We start from the raw sequence: 21,983 nt of genomic DNA, 5'->3' as shown, positions 1-21,983 counted from the left end.
TGGACCGAGAGGCCCGAGGGGCAGACACACGGGGACCCTCACTGTGACACACAGACCCCTGAGCGGGACAGACACTGGCCCAGCACCACGTTCTCCCTCCCAGGACGACAGACATTGTCAGGGTCCCCAGAGAGGAGCAGTTTCTACCACCTCCTGCGTTCTGAGCGTTCTCACAACCACTTTCACTGCCCCACGGTGTACCCGAGGCTCAGCACCTGCCACGCAAAGCTGCTCCCGGCTCCACCAGCTGCAATTCCCCGCCTGGCAACATCTTCATCTGCCCTTGGTGGGGTGAGATCCTACCTGCAGAACTGCGTCCAGCTCTGGGGTCTGCAGCACTCCACTCAAGGGATGTGGAGGTGTTGGAATGAGTCCAAAGGTGGCCTTGGAGATGCTCCGAGGCCTCGAGCCCCTCTGCTCTAGAGCCAGGTTGGGAGAGCTGGGGGTGAGAAGAGAAGGCTCCAGGGAGACCTAGAGCTCTTTCCAGTGCCTAAAGGGGCTCCAGGAGAGCTGGAGAAGGACTTGGAACAAGGGCCTGGAATGCCAGGACAAAGGAATGACTTCCCACAGACAGAGGACAGGACCAGAAGGGATATTGGGAGGGAATTCTTCCCTGTGAGAGTGGAGAGGCCTGGCACAGGGTGCCCAGAGAAGCTGTGGCTGCCTCTGGATCCCTGGAAAACAAAAGGCCAGGTTGGATGGGTCTTGGAGCACACTGGGATAGTGAAAGGTATCCCCGTCCGTGACAGGGAATGGAACAGGATGTGCTTTATATTCTCTTCCAGCACAAACCATTCTGGGATTCCAGGATTTCTATGATCTTCTCTTTGGACAAAGCCTGGTATTTCCACATGCAGTGCCCCCTGCAAGGTTCCCCCTTCACTTCTCCATCCTCTCAGTAGGAAAGAGTCCACCAAGGCCCCAGGCTGATTTAGCATCAAACACATTTATTTCACTTTTATTGAATACAAGAACAGTGAGCACACACGCATACACCACCGAGCACTGAAAAGGAGTATGACCAAAGGAGGAGAGGGAGAACAAGGGAAGAGAAAAGGAGAGTTAGTGAAGGAACAAGAGTGTTGCAGTTGGTTGGTAAGGTGCTTCTCAAATAAAAATAAATATTATTATTATTATTACTGTTACTGTTATTATTACTCATGCAATAGCAGGCCAGGTTCAGAATGAATTTGTGGGATTGGATAAAAACAGGCACTCATGTCTCCCACCCCTTTCCACAGAAAAGGCCCCTGGAAAAAAACAAGCAGTGGCCAGCTATCTGACATAAAGCACGATGATGGACAGGCTGGGGCTGAGCAGCAGAAAGCCACACCTCGCCAGGAAAACAAGCAGTGGGCTTTTTTCCTTTTCTTTCCTTTTTTTTTTTTTTTTTTCTCTTTTTAAAGAAAAAAAGTTTTCAACACTGCCACCCATGAACACGCTGCAGGAGCCAGGGACTGCTCACTGCAAACAGAACTCATGGCAACCCAAGCACACAGGGAGCCTAACTCTGTAAGGCTGCTCAATCCCATGGGAACACTTCCCAGACTGTGCACAATGCCAAAAGCAACTCTGGAGGGTCACAGTGGCCTCAGGTGGGCTGTGGAGGTGCCCAAGCCAAGTGGGCTCCCCTGACCCTGAAATGCGCCATGTGCTGGTGAATGCCAGCACGGCGGGCAGACCCTGGCCCTCTACCACTTCTGGCAGCATCACTTCTGGGCACGGCTGGCTTGGGGGCATTGGAAGAACAAACGAGAGAAAAGGAGCCTCTTTGCAACTGCCTTAACTGCTGTTAGGTTGGGGCTGTGCTCTCTGAAGGTGCGTGGCTGGAGGCTATGGGTGGGCACTGGCACTGGCAGCAGCCCCTGTGCTCTTGCCTTCCATGCCTGTAGGAGAAACCTCTCTGCCAGGAGAACAGACTCACTGGTGAGCAACTGGTGAGCAGCTGCCAGGGAGAAGCTCCCTCCTGGGACAGTGAAGGTGGGAGCAGGGTCTGCCCACGGCATCCTCATGGCTCAGGTGCTCCTGCTCGGGCATCCTGCCAGTGCCAGCAGGGCCTGGCAGAACGCACCTGGTCCTGGGCACAGTCTGTGTGAGGAGTGGGAGACTGAAGGCAAAATGGTGCAGAATCATGGGCCCTTCTGTTTCTGCAGGAGCTAGAGACAATTCCGAGAAGGAAACCCATTTCTTTCCTTTCCTGTCTGGTTTTGGTTCCGAGCCTACCCAAACTGCCTGGTTCACAGTGTACAGGGCCCTGGGTTTGGCCCAAGATCCCCTTCCAAAGGCAGCCCTGGAGGGAGCCTGTGGCTGAAGGCTGAGCTGGGAGCAGCTCCACTGGCACCTCCTGGGCTCTCCCATCCAGCCTGGGATGCTGAGGACACTCTGCAGGGATGGACATAGCACAGTCCCTCCACTGCCCATCTCTAGGCAGGTCCAGGGGAGCACTGCCAGTGCTGTCCCCAGCCCTTTGCCATTACCCCCCAGGTAGTGGGGGAGGCAGGGCACAAACAGCCCCTCTGCCTTTGACTCTACTACAAAACTCAAGTACCTCCATGACTGGGATCCAGAAACAAAGCAAACCCACCCCACCCAACAGCATGGCTCTGCAGGCTGCAGGGGACCCTGAGCCCTGCAGCTCCCATCTCGCTCCCAGCTGATCTCATGGCACAGGGGGGCTGGGAGCCCATCCTGCTGTTGGAGCTGGAGCCTTCCGTGCCCCTCCAGGTGACCACTGCCCCTCCAAACCTCACCACCACACACTGCAGCAGCCAGCAGGACATTTCTGTCCCTCCCTCTCTCCCCTTCCCCCCAGCCAGCAGCAGCCAAAACCCTTCCCATTCCCTTCCCGCAGGACTCAGAGTCCCACGTGTGATCTAAGAGTCTCCAAGTACACCAACCACAGTCAGTCCAAGAGTTAATAATTTAAAAATGTTGGCATCATCTGTACCAGCATGGTTGAACTATTTCAGCATTGTTCCCTTCCTCCCTCTCCGTTATATAGAATAATATACAGAACTGAAATGCACATCCATATGAAACCCCACAGGCTGCTTGTTAGAGATGAGAAACCATGTACATATAATTTGCTTTGTTTGAAATTAAACCCATTCCTAAATACCTTCAGAGAACAAGAGGTTGGACAAGTGCACAGAGAAGATAAGGAAGGGAAGGGGAAGAGTTAACAGAACCCCCAGAAAATGCAAAAAAACAGCATGGAATGAGGAGAAGGATGAAACAACACTTGTGAATTGGAAAATAACTCTAAGGTCATAACTTGAATGTTTTTCTCTCTTCTTTCCAGAGGTGGGGAATGGTTTTGCTTCTGGTTGTGGTTTTTTACTTCAGTTTGCTTACTTGCTTTGTTGCAAAGCAGTTTTCCTTTCCATTCAGTGTGCAACAAATGAACTCATGATTGTGTGTCCTTTCATGTAACATGCAAGATGGTGGCTTATTGTATTGTTACCGAGATTATTGTTATTATTATGACTTTTTAAATTTGATTTGATCACCAATCCAGGAAATTCTTCAATTTATCTGCAGAGGGTTGGCTTTGTTTATTGGTGGTGTTGTTTATTCATTTCCAGCATATAGCAGCAGTGCAAGGATGCATTTTGTTTCCTGTTTATATATATATATATATATGTATGTATGTATATATATATATAATATATTTGCTATTCCTTTTTTAAAAATTTTGTCTCTTGCCATGAACATTGCAGCTAGGATGTCTATGTCTTGCTGACAAATCCAGCATGAAGGCTCCTTCTCCCGTTCTCCAGGTTGGAATACGGATGTTGATTTCCAGGAACATGTTGGTCAAGATTCCTGTGCAAGGCAGATGGAAAGGACCAAGTCATGGAGTGCCAGTCATGGAGGCTCCTCTTTGGATGAGGGCACTGGATAGAAACTTTGCAAACATTTGGGGCCACAGTTTGCATTTAATTAGCAGAAGCTCTGGTAATTAGCAATAAATCAGGCACTGGAATGGTGTTGGTGCATGAAGGACATGAGGGGGAGTTGCTGTTCCCTCACTTTAAGCCCTTCAACTAAAATTGGGGGGACCCTATGGGATGCAGGAATGTCTGGACTTGTCTGTGCTGTGGGACAGGAATGAGGCAGCTCTATGAGCCTCTCCTGACTTTCCCAGCTGTATTGCTGGTTGCTTTTCCAGGCTTAAAAGCTGCCAATCAAAACTTTCATATGATAAGGAAATGGAAAATCCCAGTTCTCAGGAGCCTCACCAAACACACCTGCAGCCTGGCTGCTGCCAGAGCTCCCAAAACTGTTCCCTCCCTTCTCCACCTCTGCCACCATTGCTCCCACAGAGGAGCTGCAGCTCCTGGCTGACAGTGAGGAATGGGGTCAAAAAGGGGGTTTAGGGCAGGACTGCCCAAGCCCTACAGAAGTGTCTGGGACTGTGACAGCTTTGGGGTGTCTGCAGGGAGGTGCACACCTTGTGTGCTGCTGCCTACACCTGTGTGCAACCTGGGGATCTGAGTGAGACTGGAAAATTGTATGGTTTTTGTAAAGAAATTATAATTTTTGCCAACATTGGTCTGATACTTTGGCTTTGCAGAAGCCTGTAGCCAAGTGCCTCAGCCTAACCACAAACCTGAGGTCCCTTCACTCCCACTCCAGGGGGATGAGCAGGTCCTTTCCTTTTTACATCACATGCCTGTGAGCCCTGTGCTGAGCAGGACAGCAGGGTGACATCACAGGGTGATGGTAGTGGCTTGGTAGTAGCAGGGTGGCATGGTAGTGGCTTCCTAACCACAACTAGGTGGCCATGCCCAGAGCCACCATGCCAACACCTGTGGCTGGTGGGGAGCAGAGACCATGACCTGTTACACCCCCATTACCCAGCAGGTGTAAATCACACCTGGCAGCTTCTCCACCTACCTGAGGTTTCTTGTCCCTTTCCTCTAGAGAGGGCTCTGTTTCTCTGTACACCACAGCTTTGGTTACCAGCATGTCGGGGTGCTGGAGTTTTGCCTCTTTGATTGCTAAAGCCAGTGCCTGGAAAGCAGAAAGGTGAGAGAGAGCATTTGTCCTCCCTCTCCAGCAATCAGGTACCCTGACTGCAGCCAGAAAGCAGTTGAGTAGGATTCTAGGGAGCAGAGTGGGATTCCAGGAGGATAGGAATGCAGGGGTTCAGAGCTGAACCCACAGCAGCCTGGCAGAAGAGGCTGGAGCCCAGCATGGGAATCCAGCATGATTGGGAATTCATCCCAATTCATCCATGATTGGGAGCCCTCAAATGCTGCTTTTCTCTGATGTTTTTCTGTACAGATGTGCTACTGAAATCTGGGCAAAGGAAAACACTAGAGAAATCTACAGGAATTATCAAATTCATTATTAGAATTCTAAAAATTATTTTAGAGCCTTTTAATTACTTTATCTCTTTAATTTTTTTTCTTAAGTAACAAATCCCAAAGGGTGAGGCCACAGGAAAATGACCCTGTGGCTCTAAAGACTTGTGTCAGTCTTTTGTTATTTCATCACAAAAGTGTGTCACTTTTTGTCCTCTGACCCTGAGGCAGAGGCAAAACACCATCACCTGGAGAGACTCAACCTGTAGTGAGATTGTGCTGGAAGAGAGAGGTGACCTGGGTCACTCTGGAGTATTTCAACAGAGAAAGGGCACCTAGAAATGTTTATGACTATAAAAAGGTGATGCCATCAGTCTGTTCTGCACTGGAATGTGACCTTTGCCATGGCTTCATGGTGGGAAATGGCCTGAGGGTCACTGCACCCATGGGAACCCACCCTGCTCAACAGGTCTGGGGCCTCGGTGGTCAGTTTTTAGACAAAAGGGGTAAACAGGTACAGCCAGAAGTAGAAACATGCAGTGCTTCATCCTCCAGGGACAGCCAGAACCGGGCAAAGGCTGGGCATCCTGCTCCTACCTGGTCCTGGTCCACATCTTCATCTCCCGTGATGATGATGCGCTTCTCTATCCGGGTCTCGGAGAACCCCCCTTTCACAGTCTGCGTGAGGAGAAGGAGAGCTCTCACTCCTGTCCCAGCAGCCAGCTCCAGGCAGGGGAAACTTTGCCACGGGAGCAGGAACAGCACCAGCATCCCCTCAAGAACTGCCCTGTAACTCAGCACAGCTCCCACTGCCCTTGACTCAGGGTGAAGTGTGACACAGCAGCTCACAGCGGGGAAGGAGAAGAGCTGGGACCAAGTACCAAGCACCCTCCTGCTGCTCAGCTCCCTCAAAGAGCTGCTGCTGTCTTTAGAGAATCACAGAATCACTGAGGCTGGCAAAGATCTCTGAGATCACCAAGCCCAACTGCTCCCCTAGCACTGCCAAGACCACCACTGACCATGTCCCCACGTGGCACAGCTTCACATCTTTGAAACCTCTCCAGGGATGGGACTCCACCACAGCCCTGGGGAGCCTGTGCCAGTGCCTGACACCCTTTCTGTGAGGAAATTTTCACTAATATGCAATCTAAACCTGCCCTGGTGCAACTTGAGGCCATTTCCTCTTATCCTGTCCCTTGTTCCTGGAAAAAGAGCATGTACTTAATCTGGGGATGCAACTGCCATGGGTGAGATCCTCTGCTGCAGCCTCATCTCCTTCACTTCCCACCCCTGGCCTGTCCCTGGCTGAATGCACCCCTGGCTGTGCTTGCCTGCTGTGGTCACACCTGGCTGGATGGGACAGGCAGTGCCCAGGGCACAGAGCACTCTGTGGGATCGCCATTCCAGTGGGACAGCACACAGCTCTTGGCTTGTTGGAAGGAGATGGTCCCTTTCTGCTGTACCAAGCATGATATAAATTCACCCATCCCCTAACTCCAGTGGCCCTCAGGAAGCCCTGGAGCTGCTCTCACCTTGGTAACATGGGTGGTGGTGGAAGTGGAGAGTGTCTCTGCAGTGGCGCTGAATATGCTGGTGAGCACCTCCTTCCCAGCAGAGCCGCCAGAGATCTGTGGGACACCAGCAGTGGGATCAGGGGGACATCGTGGGGGACCCCCAGCCCGGCTCCCAGCGAGCCAGGACCTTCCCACTGGGATGCACCCGCTCAGCCAAGCATGGGAGGGAAAGCATGGCAAGAGAAAAAGGCACTGAGTTGTGCTTCCAGCTGCACCAAGGGCTTGGGAGAGACAGAGAGAGGTTTCCACAGGTATCCCCGGGGCCCACAGCTGCTGGAAAGGATCTCTGCAGTGGACAGAGGGTCTCACAGCTGCTTTTGGCTCTTCCCCATCCACCCTCAGGGCCACTCTAGCACAGAGCTCTCAGGCTGCCTCTGGCTCTGTCCATCCCACTGAGCATGGCAAGAGCTGGGAAGACTGGAAAGGAAGGGTGGGAAGAAAAGCTGGGAAGGAAGGCTGGGAAGGATGCACTGGCACCCCAGCCCCAGTGCCAGCTCTGTTCTCCTTGAAGCACAAAGGGATGAGCCTGGGGCAGCATCTGGTGTTGGGCCAGGCTGGACTCCATCAAAACGAGGGAATGGAGTAAGAAATCCCTTTCCAGAGTAAGAGCTCTGCTGGGCAGGATGGTTGGTAGCCATCACCTCCCTTAGGAGTCAGAAGACTTTGTGGGTGGCCTTGGGTGACCCTGCAGGACACCCAGGGCTAAATGCATCTCAGCCCACTGCAGCAGGGACTGGGATATTTTTGGGAATTATCCTCCTCAGGCAGATGCTCACGGTATGGATCTGGCATAGGAAAACCCCCACAGTTCCGGGTCTCCTGACTTCTTGCTCCCCAGCCTTCTGAGCATCCTTCTGTCCTTCCCAGTACCAGAACATCAGCCAGGTGCCAGTGCTGGGAACACAGTAGGGGGCCCGTGGGACCAATCTCACTCACTCCCAGCCCCACAGAGTTGCCTTCCCCAGCTTGGCCTGGCTGGTGGCACCACTGTCCCCCCTCACCGGTGACAGAGAGCGAAGGTCTGCAGTGGGAGCGGCCCCTTTGCCCGCCTTGGTGCTGTGATCCTGAAAGAAGAGCAGATAGGCACGTTGGCTCATGTTGGCATGGGGCAAATGTGGCAGGTGTCACTCTCCAAAGACACCCCTGGTGGGGCAGGGTCCCCCCAGCACAGCTGGCCTCAGTCACTCCTACTGGAGCACAAGGACTGCAGGGGACAATGGCTCCCCTCCCCTCGAGGGCCAGCCCTGCTTACTGAGGTCACCAGCGCTGTCTCTGTGGTGCCAGCCTGGGCAGTGGTGGTGGTGTCCCTGCTGCCAGGGGTGCCTCCGTCCACCTGCCAGGGCAAAGGAAACCAGGTGAGCCTGGAGGTGCCACCAGAGAATGGGTGACACTTGCAGGGACAGTGTGACAATATCCCTGCTGCCAGAAGAACCCGTGAGGCCACAGACAGCTAGTGGCTGTCACCCACTACAGATGTTCCTGTGTGCCAGCACTGCCCAGCAGCATGGCATGTGGGGTCAGGGACACTCAGACAGTATTTCTGGCTGGGCTTTAGTTTGTGTTTTGGGGACTTCAGCAAGCCAAAGGTGAGCAGAGGCTCACAACCACCCCACAAAGCCCCTGCCCTCCCAGCAGTGCTGCCAGGGACAGGCTTTGGTGGGCTGAGGCTTTGAGGACCCTCAAAGAGCGCTCAGCCTCTTTGGGGCTTTGGAGAGCCACCATGTCACCTGGGCCGTGTATGTGGTGCTAACCTGATGTGGAGTGGAGCCTTCTGCTTCGGGCTTCTTCAGAGTCACACCGTCTGTTTTTGGGGCTGAAGTCTGCAGGAGGAATAGCAGAGAGTCAGCAGAGCCAGGCCCTGGGGCATGATGCCAACAGCCCTGAGTGCTCTATCCATGACACAGCATTGGAAAGAGATGACCTTTAGGCTCCCTTCCGGCCCATCCACACTCCTGATTCTGTGCACCTTGTGCCCCAGGCAGAGCCTCCCTGCCCTACTCCTCTGCCACACACACAATGTCCTGTGAGTGTCACACTAAGTCCTACCTGGGCAAACAGCATGGCTGGGCTGCTGCCCTGGGCAGATGGGCACCATCCACAGTGCCCTGTAACCTACATACCCTAAATCAGGCCTGCTGCTCTGTCCCTGGGATTTTTTTGATAGATTTATAGACACCATGGATAAGGACAAATTATTCTTCAAAAGCCAAGTGAGACGCACCAAACCAGTTTCAGGCATGTACCACAGCCAGTCTGTGATCTGCAACAGCTCCTGGCGGCTCTGGGTACAGCTGGGGTGTCAGAGCCTGGCATACGACAAGGGACATGGGCTGCCAGTACTGCCCTGCTGCAGGAAACTAGAGCTGCCAAGGGCTCCTGCATGGGGGATGCTTCACCAGTGCTCAGTATTCCTGAACCAACAACCCCCTGCTCACACTGGCCCTGGAGTGGATTCCCCACAGCCACAGCACTGGACACTCCACATCAGAGTTTCCAGGCTGGCTCAGAGACAGCTCCCTCTAATTCTGCTCTTTCCTGGCTTTAGGTCTGGACTAACCTCAGCAGCTCTGGCCAGCACTGGGGACTTACCTACAGGGCTGGAGGCTGCCCTGCGTGCCTGGGCCAGATATGGCCCTGGCCCAGCACAGAGACAAGGCCATAAGGATCTGAGGCTGGTTCTACTGTTCTGCTCCCATGCGTGCATTCAGCCCCACACACATGCACATGCAATTTTGTTAGCCCTGCTATGATCCCTCCCAGCACAGAGTGACCCTCCATGAGCTCCAGGGCGACTCCACGAGGCCAATCCCTCCCAGCCCCAGCATGACCAGAAAGGTTAGTGGGCAGCACATGGCTCTGCACTACACAGACTAGTCACTGAATTCATGCAGGACACGAGGGCAGCTCCACGGTTAGTGCCACTCCCTGCGGCGCACATGCTGCCGTGGGCTGAGGGTGGGGCAGCCACACTCAGGGACCGAGAGGTGACAGTGACTTCTCCTGGTTAGCAGATGCACGAAGCACGTGACAGAGCCATGCAACACAGACACAGAGCGCACCAGGCAGGAAGGGGGGTCCAGCCAGCAAGTTCCTCAAAACCAGCTGGGAGCGCACACCCGCCAGGCAATGCTGGGCACAAGGGACACGGAGGCACGATGGAACCGGGCCAGTCCCGGTGAATGGTGTCCCTGTGTACCTCTGGCTGGGAGACATCAGGGCTCGGCTGGGAGACCTTATCCCTGCCTTTGACATCCTCTTCCAGCTCAGGAACTACTTTGTCAGTGTGCTGGAAGGAAACCAGGCCTTCATCTTCCATTTCGCTCTTGTCCTTGTCCAGCTCAGGCAGGCTCCGGGAGATGTCCTCAAAGGCTGTGCCATGGAAGTCCCCGATGACGGTGAAGTCCACCTCCGCTTCTAGGCTGGAGGTGGAGCTAACCGTGATGCTGGAGCACTTGCGCTCAATGGCCAGGTGGTTGTCCTTCAGGAAGACTGAGTCCTTCTCCTGGTCGGGCTCCTCGTCGCCGGTCTCACTCTCAGGGGCCCTGTGCCGGGGCGGTTTCACCCTCTCCTCAGGGCCCTCCCTCACACCCGCTCTCTGAAGGAGACACAATCGTGGAGAGACGGGGCCGTGAGCACCGTGGGGCAGCACCGGCGGGGACACGGCGGCAGAAGGAGAAGGAGGAGGAGAAGGAGGAGGAGGAGGAGGAGGAGGAAGGCTGCAGCAAACATCATAGAGTAGAGTGAAACACAACTCAAGCATGAAGACTGAAACCTTTCTGACAGCAGTGGCTTTGCTGGGGGAGAGAAGGCAACTCAATTATATTGTGCCAAAAGTTTGCTGGCAATGAATCATTTCAAAAAGGCTCAGTCAGACAAAAAAAAAAAAGCTCGGCCAGCTTGAAGACACTTCAGTGCACTGGTGGAAGCAGATGGATGCAAAACAATGGGTCTGATAGGAGACATTCAGAAAGAGCTCAGATGCAGGGCTATCAGTGACTCAAAAAAAAAAAAAAACAACAACAAACAAACAAGGGAAAGAAAGAGAGAAGAGTTTGAAAGGGAAGGGCCCATCAGCCAGGCACAGTGACCGAGAAGCAAAGGAGGCTGCCAGTTCCACTGAGGAGGAGTGAGCCAATTCCACTGAGCATTCTGTGGAGCATCACCCTGGGGGGAGGTCCAGCCCAACAGCTGCCCCAGGGTGAGTCTGCCCCACTGACACCACTTGCTTCTCCAGAGACCTCAGGTCAGTCTCAGGGTGACCTGGTCAGTGTAATTGACAGCATGGCCAGAGCCAAGGGATGACCTCCCTCCATCCACTCTTCTCCAGACATGGACATACCTCTCAACACTGCCATCGGAGGGGATGTGTCCCACTGCCACACTTTGCCATGAAGCCATGGGAAATCTAGACCCAGTTGTCCCTTAGGAACAGCTCTAAGCCCACCCTGATGCCAGAAGAAACCCCACCACCTGGCCTCTGCTTCCGAGCGTTTGCAGCCAGGGCTATCCCCCGACGGGCCGGGCTGTGCCGGCACACTCCTCCCTCGGCCCTGTGGGAGGTTGAGAGGTATGGGCGAAACACAGGGCGTCCAGCAGCCCCGGAGGAACACGCCTGCAGACACGTGTTGGGGGGGTGTGTCTGACCAATACATACAGAGAGCCCTGCAAGGGGAGCGGAGGGGCAGCACAGCCCTGGCTGCGGGGCGAGCGCTCACATTGCCGGGAGAAGCACTTAGCAAAACAGCACTGAGACCTGCGAGACCACTGGAACAGCAGCCTTTACATTCTCTTCTTTCAGACTGGATTTTACTGATGGGTCACATAAATCCTTTTCTTCCTCACTTGGTTCCTGAGATTTGCTCTGGATTAGAGAAAAGGGTTAGTCGGAAGGAAATGAACTCTGCAAGAGCTGCACTAGTGCTCACAAGAGCGAGGGAAGCTACTCCATTACCCGGCCACCAGTTTGCTGAAGGCAGGGCAGGGTGGGAGCTAAGCAAGAAGGGGTATCAACCAACGTAGGAAATGCAGGGGTGAAGCTGGAAGCGTGGGCACGCTGCTGCTGGGGCTGCGCGTCCGTGACAGTCTCAGCTCCTCCAGCCACCCCCCGGCGCCCTCTCCTGCTCCCGGCCACGGAGCTCGGGTGCCCCTTCCTGGCTCAGCGAGCGGCATTCTCCAGGGAGCCAGAATGCTGGGGCGGCACAAAACAAAAGCTGATGAACTGACTGGGCAGCGGCTGCGCATGCAGCCAGTGAAGCCTGACCACACACACAGACAGAGAGGACAAGGATGCAAAGCGCCTGCTGCCAGTCAATGGATGTGTGAGGAGCCACTGGACACGGGCAGAGCCACAGAACATGCGCACGAATGTCCCGTCTGGACGGTTCAGTGGAGTTACCATGGCCTCGGCCAGGGTGAGCTCGCAGCCGGAGTCGGGTGAGGCCAGGTCAGCACTGTCTTCTTCGTGCTCAGGGTCAGCAGAGACATGTTCCTTCAGGGAGTGAGGGTGGAAGGTGTCTCCTGAACCAGTCCCTTGCCCGAGGGCCAAGGAGCCCACACTGGACACAGGTCCCACTGCAAGGGGTGAAGTGAGGCCAGTGCTCAAAGACATGTCCTGTGCCAGATTTGTCTTCCCTGTGGCTGTCACCAATATCTCAGCTTCAGGCACATGCTCCTGTCCCTCCTGGGCTGCCCTTCGATCTGCTTCACCTTGCTCAAACATCTTGATCTTAGAGGCCACTGAGGTTTCCCTGAAGCTCTTGCTGTCCTGCTGGTTTCCTGGGGCCAGGGTAGCATCCCCATGCTCCTGGGGCACAGCTCCTGCCAGCCCAGCCATGCACACCAACACCCCAGGCTCTGCTGGATGTGTCCCACCACTGGATTGCCCTGCCCCGCCTTCATTCACCAGGGCAGAGAGCTGGGATGCCTCGCTTCCTTGGCACAATCCTGCTGCAGGGGACTGGAAGTGTGGGACATCAGCAGCTATTCTGGGAGGAGACTCATCCTGCAGTGGCTGCCCCGGAGCCACATCACTGTCCCTGGTGCTTTCTGCGACTGTCCGGCTCCCACCCTGATCTTGTCCCACATTGAATTCTGAGTCCTGGTGTGGCTCTTGTGCTTTGGAATCTGCAGTGTGGAGGGGTAAGTCTCTCAGGACTGTCTCAGTCTGATGTTCTGCTTCTTCTCCCTTGGGAGGCAGCTTGGCCATGCCAAGGCTTTTGTCATAGGATAGTTCTTCCATCCCAGAGCCTTCATCTCTGGTTGGCTTCCCTGGTCCTGAGCCCTGGAAGAGCTCTTTGATCATGGGCTTCTCCTCCTGCAGTGGCTCTTCAGTGGCAGAGATATTGCTCCGTGCTGTGTCCATGTCCTGGGCAACCTCCTTGGTGGCCAAGTCTCTAACCTGGATCGACTCTGCTGCAGTGTCTGCATTTTGGGGTGGCTCTCCTATAACAGGACGTGTCTCCTGATGGGGTTTCCATGAAGCAAATCCCACATTTTGGGATTGTTCTTCAGCTGCAGGTTTGGTGCCAATGGGTAGTGCCACCTCCATGGAGGGGTTCACACTCTCAGGCATGGCCAGCCCTGTGGCCGCGCTGGTGCCCAAGGACAGGTCTGTGCCCTGAGGCTCTGTGCCCAGAGATGGCTCCACAGGGACTGGGCTGAGTTTCTGGGGAAGGGGTGGAGGTACAGGAGCACTGGGTTTGTCCCTCTCCAGCCCCACGGTGTGAGTGTGGCGCTGCTGAGACCCGGCTGATGATGGAGGTGACTTGGGCTCTATCTCTTCCATCTGGAGAACCACTCTGGCACTTTCCTCCCTGTCACTGTCTGCTCCAACCTTTCCTGAGAGCCCCTCCAGTGCTGGGCAAATATCTGGGGACTCTGCTGGGGTCCCTCTGTGCTCCTCAGCCCTGGGGCCATCCCCTGCCAGGCCACATGGCTTAAAACCTCCCACTGAGCTCTGCAACTCTGTCTCCTCTGGTCTGACCTCCTGGGAACACAGCAGGGCTTCACTTCCCATGGGTGCTCCTCCAGGCACACCAGCACCAGGTCCTTTCTCTGGCTGCAGGGACAGCTCTTCCCAACCAGTGAGGGGATGTCCACCCAGGCTGGTCCCATCACAGCCCATCCCAGGCGGCTCTGGTGCTCCAGTGGGTTTTCCAGACACTGTCCTGTGTTGGTGACTTGTGGAGGAGAGGGGTTGGAATCCTTCTGCCATGGGTGCCACATGCCCAGATCCCTCCCTGGATGTGTTTACTGGGGCTTCTGGTCTTTCTTCCAAGCCAAGCCACCCACCAGTGTCCAAGACCAGGTGTGTTTTACTGTCCTCCCCCTCTGGATCTCCTAAGTAGATGATCCTCTGGGTTGCAGAAGTTTCTGAGCTGTCATCACCAGCCTTCATTTTAATCTTCAGGAGCTCTGGGGCTGTGGCTGGCACTCTGGCCTCCTGCTTCCTGAAGGCTGCAGAAGCATGTTCTTTGGAGAGCAGCTCACCTCCTCCCTGGGGAGCCTCTGGCTCCAAAATCTTGGTCCTTTGCCTCTCTTCAGGCTGCTGACAAGGCTTGGGCAGCCCTGGCTCCCTGGTGGCTGCGCCTTTGCCTGGCTCTTGGGGCACCCCCTCCACACTCTCGGCGGGTGGATGTGCCACCCCCGGGCTGGCCTCACCCCTGCTTTCCTTCTCATAGAGCTCATCCTCCCACACAGACTCAAAATCCTCAGGACTAGCAATCATTTTGGCTCTCTTCCTTGTCTCCAAGGCTGCAGCTGCTGGCTCTTCCTGGCCTGCCACGTCTTTGGCTTTCCCTACCGTCACCTCCACTTTCATCAGGCTCGCACTCGTGTTCCCCTCCGAGGTCCCTGCACGTGCTTCTTCCGTCTTGGCTCTCAGAGTTTTCCTCAGAGCTACAGCTTCCAGCCTAGGGGCTTCTCTCTCTATAAATACCCAGTGCTCCGAGCCCTGTATTGCAATTGGAGCAAGAAGAGTTAAACGCATCAATACCCCGGCCCCGACTGCTGCTGGCGCCAGTGGCACAGCTGGTCTGCCTGGCTACGTCATCATCATCACAATCATTATTATTATTACTATTATTATTGTTGTTGTTGTTATTATTATTGTTCTTATCAAGGCCAGAGTTGAGGCTCTGTACAAAGAGCCTGGCAACTCATTGATGGAAAGAGGGACTGGAAATAAGGGGCTGATGCCACACTGGGGACTTGAGCCAGTGTCCCCTCTGGGGACAGTGCTTTGCTCTGGTTGGTGGCTCCCTGACACCTGCAATACCTGGGGTTTTGTTGGTGGCACAGCGTGGGAGTGGAGCTCCCAGCAGACACATGAACCAGACCAGGGTCTCTCTGGAGGCAGGGAAGCACAGCTGGCTGCCCCCTTGTTTCCAGCTGGCTCTGGCAATTCTCTGGGGTGAGATTTCATTGGAAGCAAGGCCAGGGGTTTTGGGTAGCTTCACTGTCAGCTTCATCCATGTAGCCTAAGAGTTTGTCAGACTGCCAAGAGCACAAACAGGGAAAGAAACCATCTGAAGCTACCAGCAAGGCCCTGTCTCTTTCCTACCAGATGCTACAGCTCAGACTCCTGCAAAGACCATCCCTCCTTTCCAGCTCATCAGGGACATCACCTCAGAACCCACCATGCTGAAACCAAGTGTTCAGAAAGTGTCACCTGTGAAAAGTTCCCTGTGAAGTGTAAAAGACCATGGGCTCAGCAGCAGGATCAAGCAAAGGCCACAGAGCATCCTGCAGCACAGCCACAGAGGGAATGTCACTGTGCTGCTGGTAGGGGATGCCAGGTCACTGCTGCCAGGGACACCTTGTACATCCACGTGCGCATCCTGCACTTCAGCTAAAAAGGCCTCATGAGTGCCAAGAACAAAGCACTGCTAAAATTCAGCCACTTTTGGAACAGCAGGTAGGAAGTAACTCACAGAAGAGAGTTTCAGGAGAACATCTGCACCATGAGGCAGCTCAGCCACCCCTGGCAGCACATGAGGAGGGCAGTGCTGGGGCTCCCCATGGGACTGGCACTACCCATAGCACAGCCTGCTTGGGCACAGCCTGCAGCAAGGGCAAGGACGGTGCCCTCAAAGGCACTAGGATGCACTCCAGGCCGAGAGAGGGGGCTGCTTGTCCCCTCCCCCTCCAACCAGGAACACTGATCCAAGGATCCCCCCATGCAGAGGGCCAGGGGAATGTTTGGAGCAGTTGCATGCAAAATGCCAACCTAGTGACTGATACTAGAGAGGGGGAAACGGGGGGCAGAGAGGAGCAGAGCCAGAGAGAGGGGAGGGAAGATAATATTAGAGGAGAGAAAGAAAGGAGGAAAACCAGTTACTAGTAGAAGAGCTCCCACAAGGAAATGAGAAATCAGTGAGAGCCCCAAGCAGAAAAACGCCATTCCTAGTTGCTGCTTTGTCTGCCAGCTGCCAAAGGAAGCAGAGCTCCCTTGGCACAATGCTGCAGGCCCTGCCCCTGCCTTCACTGCAGCCCCCTGCCTGCCTCTGCCCCAGGCAAGATTCCCTTTTCCTCCAAAAATCCCCAGGAGTCTACAGGGAAGCACCCAGGGGCTGCACTGGAGCACAGCTTGTGGGGCCCCAAGAGAACACCCCACCCCTGAGGGTGGGGAGATACCAGCTCCTTGCAGTGCCAGGACATCCACAGGGATGGGCAGCAAGGGGAATCTCTGGTGCCAAAGGGATCCTTGGCAGGGACTCTGCCCTGGCAAGGCAGCCCTGCTGAGCAGAAGACCTGACCCCCAGCTCCCTCCAGCAGGAGCTTCTCCCATAGCCTCTTACCCTGCACCAGCTGCTCTGCAGTTCCCTTCCTCCACGTCTGCCTCCAGAGCAGCTTTTGTTCCTTCCCAGCCCATGGAAATGGGAACAGAGCCCATCAGTGCCTGCCAGGAGCAGTGGCTGCATAGGGGTTGTTCCCAGGTGGGTTTGACCCATGGCAGCAGCATCATCCCTCACTGGGAGGCTCCATGGCTGCTGGGCAGCCCATGCTGGTGTCTGGCATTCATTCCCTCAGCACTCCCTCCTTCCATTCAGCAGCCACTCAGCCAGGACACCGCACACTTTCCTGAGGGTGCAGCAGCTTCTCTCCTGCTCCTGCCCTGCTGTCCCACTGCTGAACCTGTTCTCAGCCAGGACAAGGATGGACAAGTTGTGGGCACATGTACAAATCTCCTCAGCAAAGCCCTCTCATCCCTCTTCTCTGGCTGCAAACCAGAGTCCTTCGGAGGAGACCTTCCCTGGGCAAAGAGGATGAGTTTCTTCAGGCTCCTCCTCTGAGTTAAGGCCCAAGATGAATGTTGTAGATCAAAAAGTCTGATCCCTGGAAGGTGTTCATCCATGACAGGACCTCTTAACCAGTCAGGAAAACCCCAGTTTCAGATTTATTTCCAAACCAGCTTCTTCCTTCTCCTCAGACTCTTGAGATGAGCACAGCCCAGCTGAAGGGACATCCAGCTCCTCCTTGGTGTGAGGTGAACTCTTCTCTGGAGGGCTCAGTGCCAGCTCCAGCCACAACTCAGGGCTGCCCTTGTGTCTCCAGAGGCTGAGGACTCTGGGGGATGCTTGGAGCAAATGTCTGAATATTCAGGCACATCCCCCAGGGAAGCAGGAATGTCGTTGAGCTTTGGAGGTCAGTGGGCTGGAGGATGGAGCCATCAAAGAGATGATGCTGGGAAGGGTCTGTCCAAAGACCAGCCTTGACCTCCCAAGGGATAAGTGGCTTTCACACTTCCCCGCCCTCCCTCACTCCCCATCAGCTCTAGGGACAGGAGCAACTGGGAAGGCCATTCCTACTGTGGCCTAGGCAGCACAAGAGACAGGAAAGAAAGAGGACAACAGAGAGCAGAGACAGCCTCTACCCCTGCCAACAGGAGCCGCAACTTCAGAGAGCCCCAGGCTTCTCCCCTGGGCATCCTTCAGAGCTCCTGCTGCCCTTCTCTGCTCTGAGGGAGACCTAGCTCACCTGAGAGGAAAGCATAGCCTCAGGCAAGGATAATGAGGGAATCAGATGTTGGGACAAAACAGGGAGCTGGAGAGGCTCCTGGCACTGCCCAGTCTGGTTTTCCTGTCCTCCAGCAGGAGTGGGGACAGAGGGCTGGAAGTGACAGATCACCCAACCTCAGTGGGCCTGAAGCCCATGGGCACCAGGGGGACCTTCTGGCAGTGATGAAAGCTCCAGGCCCTGCAGATGTGCCGTCCTTGTGCCATCACCCCCTCAGGGCCATGAATCTCTCATGGAGACCACAGGCTCTGGCCTGTGGGCATATGTGGAGACATTCCAGGCCTGAGTCTCAGCCACAGATGCCTGGAGAGAAACCACTGGTGACTGCAGAAACCCCTTAGCACCTGCACCCCAGCTCAGGCTGGGCACATTGAGGGCAAAACTGACTCAAGAGATGTGTGTGCACCTCACACCTGCTGTTTCTGTCCTCCAGCTCTGAAATACTGGAATGGGGAGGGTGCCTAGGAGATGCTGCTGCTCCGTTGAAGGTGCCATATCCTTCTTGAAGCCCAGGCTGTGCCCAAGCCCTCCCTGACCCCCATCCTACCTCCTGGGGATTGGTTCAGCCAGCCCAGGTTCAGGCTCCTGCCCGTGTTAGTGACTTCTGCATGGACTAAGGGACATCCACATGGAGCAAGAGTGTGCCCAGCCTGTCCCCCACCCCTCTGCCTCTCCCTGGGATGCTCAGGCAGGACAAGTGCCCCAGCACCGCGTGTCCCTGGGGCCAACCATGCCAGAATCAAGGCTCAAACCCCAGCCTGCTTCTGCTCAGTGAAGGCACCACTTTTGGCTGTCCCCTTCCCTGAGCTAAGCTCACACAGAGGCGGTGCTGAGAGCTCACACCCCTCACACTGATGGAGCGTGACCTGGCTGTGTACAGGCACGGGTCCAAGGATGCCTCCAAAGATGCCCTTTGTCAGGGTGCCTGGCCCTAGGGAACTCCAGCTGCAGGCAGGACAGCCTGAGGCTGCTGGAGCAGCCACCCAGTTGTCCAGGCCATCGGGTCACCCCTGCCTTGGGACCCTCAGTACTGGGCTCCAGCACAGCCCCACATCAGCACTGGGAGCTCCCTCCAGGAATACATCTCAGAGTCCAGCAGGAACAGCCAGGGGAGAGGTTTCATCAACAGCCCTGTCCTGGGAGGGGTCCTGCCTGTCACCAGATAGGGGACTCAGCCATGGGCAGATCTGCTCAGAGGGCACAAGACCCCTTGGCAGGGTGGGGACCCCCACAGTGAGAGTAAGAGGTGGGGGACAAAGGAGATGGTGACAACCTCAGGAGAGGAGACAAGGCTTTTCTGCGTGAAAGACTCCATGCTTAGGGAAGCTCCATGCTCAGATGCAAAATCGTCTAAGGTGTCCTCTTCCATCGTCTGTGCCAGCACGGAAACCCCAGCACCCATGGGGAGAGACAGAGGGAGACAGAGACAGAGACAGAGAGACAGAGACAGAGAGAGAGAGAGAAAGGGAGAATTTGAGAAGGAATGAAGGAACAAAGGGTGGGCCGGTGGGTGAATGGATGGATGAATAGATGGAAGGATGGATAGATAGATGGACAGAGGTCACAGCTGTGCCAGCTCTAGATGCTCCATTCACATCTCTGCACCTGATATATTCCATGGTAAAAGCAATGTGGGGGAAAGCCCCTCTTCCCAGGAAAGTGCTTTGTGAGGGGCCACAGCCACCTCTGCAGCCCCAGTCTCCAAGCAGTGCTGGGGCCCAGTGGGAACACAGGCACATCCCGAATTCCCTGCAGAGCCTGTGCCCTCTCCATGGCAGTGGGCAGCCAGGGCACAGCAGCCCCACGTGTGGCACCCTCCTTCCTGAAGCCACATCCCCTGCTGCAGGCACAGCACTGGCTCAGAGCCCAGCCTCAAGGACAGCAGGCAGGGAGGGTTCCGCAGCAGGGATAGGGTGTCCAGGCTGGCAGGGGGACACTCCTGTCACATGCTGCCTGCACCGAGCCCAGCAGGGCCACAGAGCCCAGCAGGGCCCAGGCAACACCCCTCCAGCACTGGGGGCTCCATCCTGGCACCCCAATTCCAGTGGTCTCCTGTCTCCCCCATGGTCCCAGTGCAAAGCCAGTGTGCAGAATGCCCAGAAGGGAGGATGTGGGTGTGGGATGCCAGCGTGGCACCACTCATCATCCACATCCTCCCACCACCCAGGTTCCACTGCTGAGAGCACCATGGGGCACCCCTGCACAGGGGTCTGGTCCTGCTCTGCTGGGGACACCCCCAGGCAGGGGCTGTGCTGGCACTGCCCTACAGGCTGCTCCTGAGAAGAGTGAGCAAAACACCACCCCATGGCTACCAGAGCCACAAATCACCCCTCAGGAAGTCCCAAAACACCTCCAGACCAGGGCTGTTCAGTCTCCTGCAGTGCCCAGAGAGACTCCCTCCAGCAGTGAAAATGGTTCAAAAACTTAAAAGCACCACCCCTGTCCCCAGCATGTCACTCCCACCATGCTCACTCAGGGCAGCATGGGAGCTGAAGGACTTCTCCCCAATACATCCTGATCCTCTCTGGAAGAGAAGCAGCAGAACAAACCTCAGTGGCCTTTTCAGGGGTTCCCTTTGGTGTTTCATCCTCGTGCTTGGGTGAGGAAGAGGCTGGTGAGGAAGGCAGCCTCCTGTCCCGGTCCCTGTGAACCAGTTTGCTGTTGGGCTCCTTCAGAGTCCGCTTCAGCTCATTGATGCTGGCCTGATGCTTCAGCAAAACATCTTCTGGCTTGTCTAAAAACTTGGGAAGGAGAGAGGAAGAGAGCGATGGTTAAAGCAGTGGTCCAGTCCAAAGGGATGAGCAGGGGCACCGGGAGCGTTGGTGGCACACTGGGCTGGAATTTAGGGTCTCAGGAGCCAAATGAGGAGTGTAATGGAGCACCACAGTCTGCATGTCTCACTGTAGGAGAGGGAGCTGCTCTTTCACTGCAAGCAGCAGCAGAAGGGCAGCATGGGGCCAAATGTGTGTGGCAGGTGAAAGGCATGGCATAGCCTGGTGGAATCTCCAGGGCTCTGTCCTCCTGGTTGGGGACAAGCTAAAGATTACTGGAGGGGAGAGTGGGCTCTCCCTTGGGATCAGCAAGCAATGGGGCCCTGCTGGAAACATCAGCAGCCTGTGCTGTTGTCTGGTGCCAGGCACAAAGGGAGCCCAGGCTGTCTCAGTGAGTGGCATTTCCAGCAGAACTCCTCTAGACCAGGCTCTGACAAAGGGGTGGAGGTCCAGGGCTGGGCAGGGATGTTCAGCATGGATCCAGACTTGGATCCCTGTGGAACAGCCCAGGGTGGGGTGGGTCTGATCTGCTGTGGAGAGAAGACAGCTCAGAGTGCTCAGGGGAGAGGGATCAGGTGTCAGAGCGTGGCTCGGTGAGGGCACAGGCACTGGGGTGGCCCCCTCGTCCTGCCGCAGAGGTGGGCAAACCGGCTCCCGGGAGGAACCTGGCTTCTGCCTCCAACCCAAACCCGAAGTTCTCCTGAGGTTCCAAAGGAGGGCCCCAAACACCTCCCCAGTACCTCCTTGGCAACAGAGAAGAGATCCATGAGAGTCACAGGAAAAGCCCCACCAAATTTTCCAGATGCTGAAGGCTCAGCACAGCTCAGAAGTCCAGCCCTGGCCCCGCATGTCTGAGCTGAGGAGGGCTCAGGTGTGCCCACCTCTGGGCTGAGTGCAGCACATGCACATGCAGTGGGCAAGCGATGAGGCGGGTGGGGGTCGGGGCCAGTGCCGACCCCCGGTGGGGCTGCACAGGGAGCCTGGGTGGTGCCAGCGTGGCCAACCCCATCCCCTGGCTGTGCTTGCTCCCATCGGCAGCTCCAGCTGGGATCTCTGCTCACAGAGGGGATCCCCCAGGGAGCAGCCCTGCATTTGAGGCCAGAACAAATTGTTGCTGATGCAGCCACCACAGGCACAGTTCGTGCAGGGAGGGCTCAGCCTCCCTCTCTGCTCAGCCCCTCTCAGGGCTGATGTCAGTGCTAGCCCCCACAGGCAGCTCAGAGCCTCTTGGCCCCTTGTGGGGTGGGATGGCAGCCACAGTGCTTGGGAGCCCCAGCTCAGCTCTCAGGGGACTGCAGGAGAGCTGAGCAGGG

General features: G+C 55.7%; 1 protein-coding gene across 6 annotated transcripts in view; it reads right to left on the bottom strand.

The window, feature by feature from the left end:
• Nucleotides 1-941: 941 nt before the first annotated feature.
• The window catches only part of EPB41L1 (erythrocyte membrane protein band 4.1 like 1), a 64,988-nt gene continuing 43,946 nt past the window's right edge, over nucleotides 942-21,983 (bottom strand). For 4 of the 6 annotated variants that reach the window (XM_083873289.1, XM_083873288.1, XM_083873291.1 and 1 more), the window contains 9 exons: nucleotides 20,449-20,640; nucleotides 10,080-10,478; nucleotides 8,635-8,703; nucleotides 8,136-8,216; nucleotides 7,885-7,947; nucleotides 6,842-6,937; nucleotides 5,907-5,987; nucleotides 4,900-5,016; nucleotides 942-3,825 (listed from right to left, as the gene is read on the bottom strand). In XM_083873289.1, the coding sequence (XP_083729415.1) occupies nucleotides 3,817-3,825; nucleotides 4,900-5,016; nucleotides 5,907-5,987; nucleotides 6,842-6,937; nucleotides 7,885-7,947; nucleotides 8,136-8,216; nucleotides 8,635-8,703; nucleotides 10,080-10,478; nucleotides 20,449-20,640 (1,107 nt within the window). In that variant the 3' untranslated portion in view covers nucleotides 942-3,816. Of the gene's footprint in view, nucleotides 3,826-4,899; nucleotides 5,017-5,906; nucleotides 5,988-6,841; nucleotides 6,938-7,884; nucleotides 7,948-8,135; nucleotides 8,217-8,634; nucleotides 8,704-10,079; nucleotides 10,479-11,636; nucleotides 11,745-19,172; nucleotides 19,272-20,448; nucleotides 20,641-21,983 lie in introns of all 6 variants that reach the window. The other 2 variants (XM_083873293.1, XM_083873292.1) reach the window with 2 other exon arrangements.

The sequence above is a fragment of the Zosterops lateralis genome, assembly GCF_965231275.1.
Source record: "Zosterops lateralis genome assembly, chromosome: 16".
Taxonomy (NCBI): Eukaryota; Metazoa; Chordata; class Aves; order Passeriformes; family Zosteropidae; genus Zosterops; species Zosterops lateralis.
This window is presented reverse-complemented; position numbering and strand designations above follow the sequence as displayed.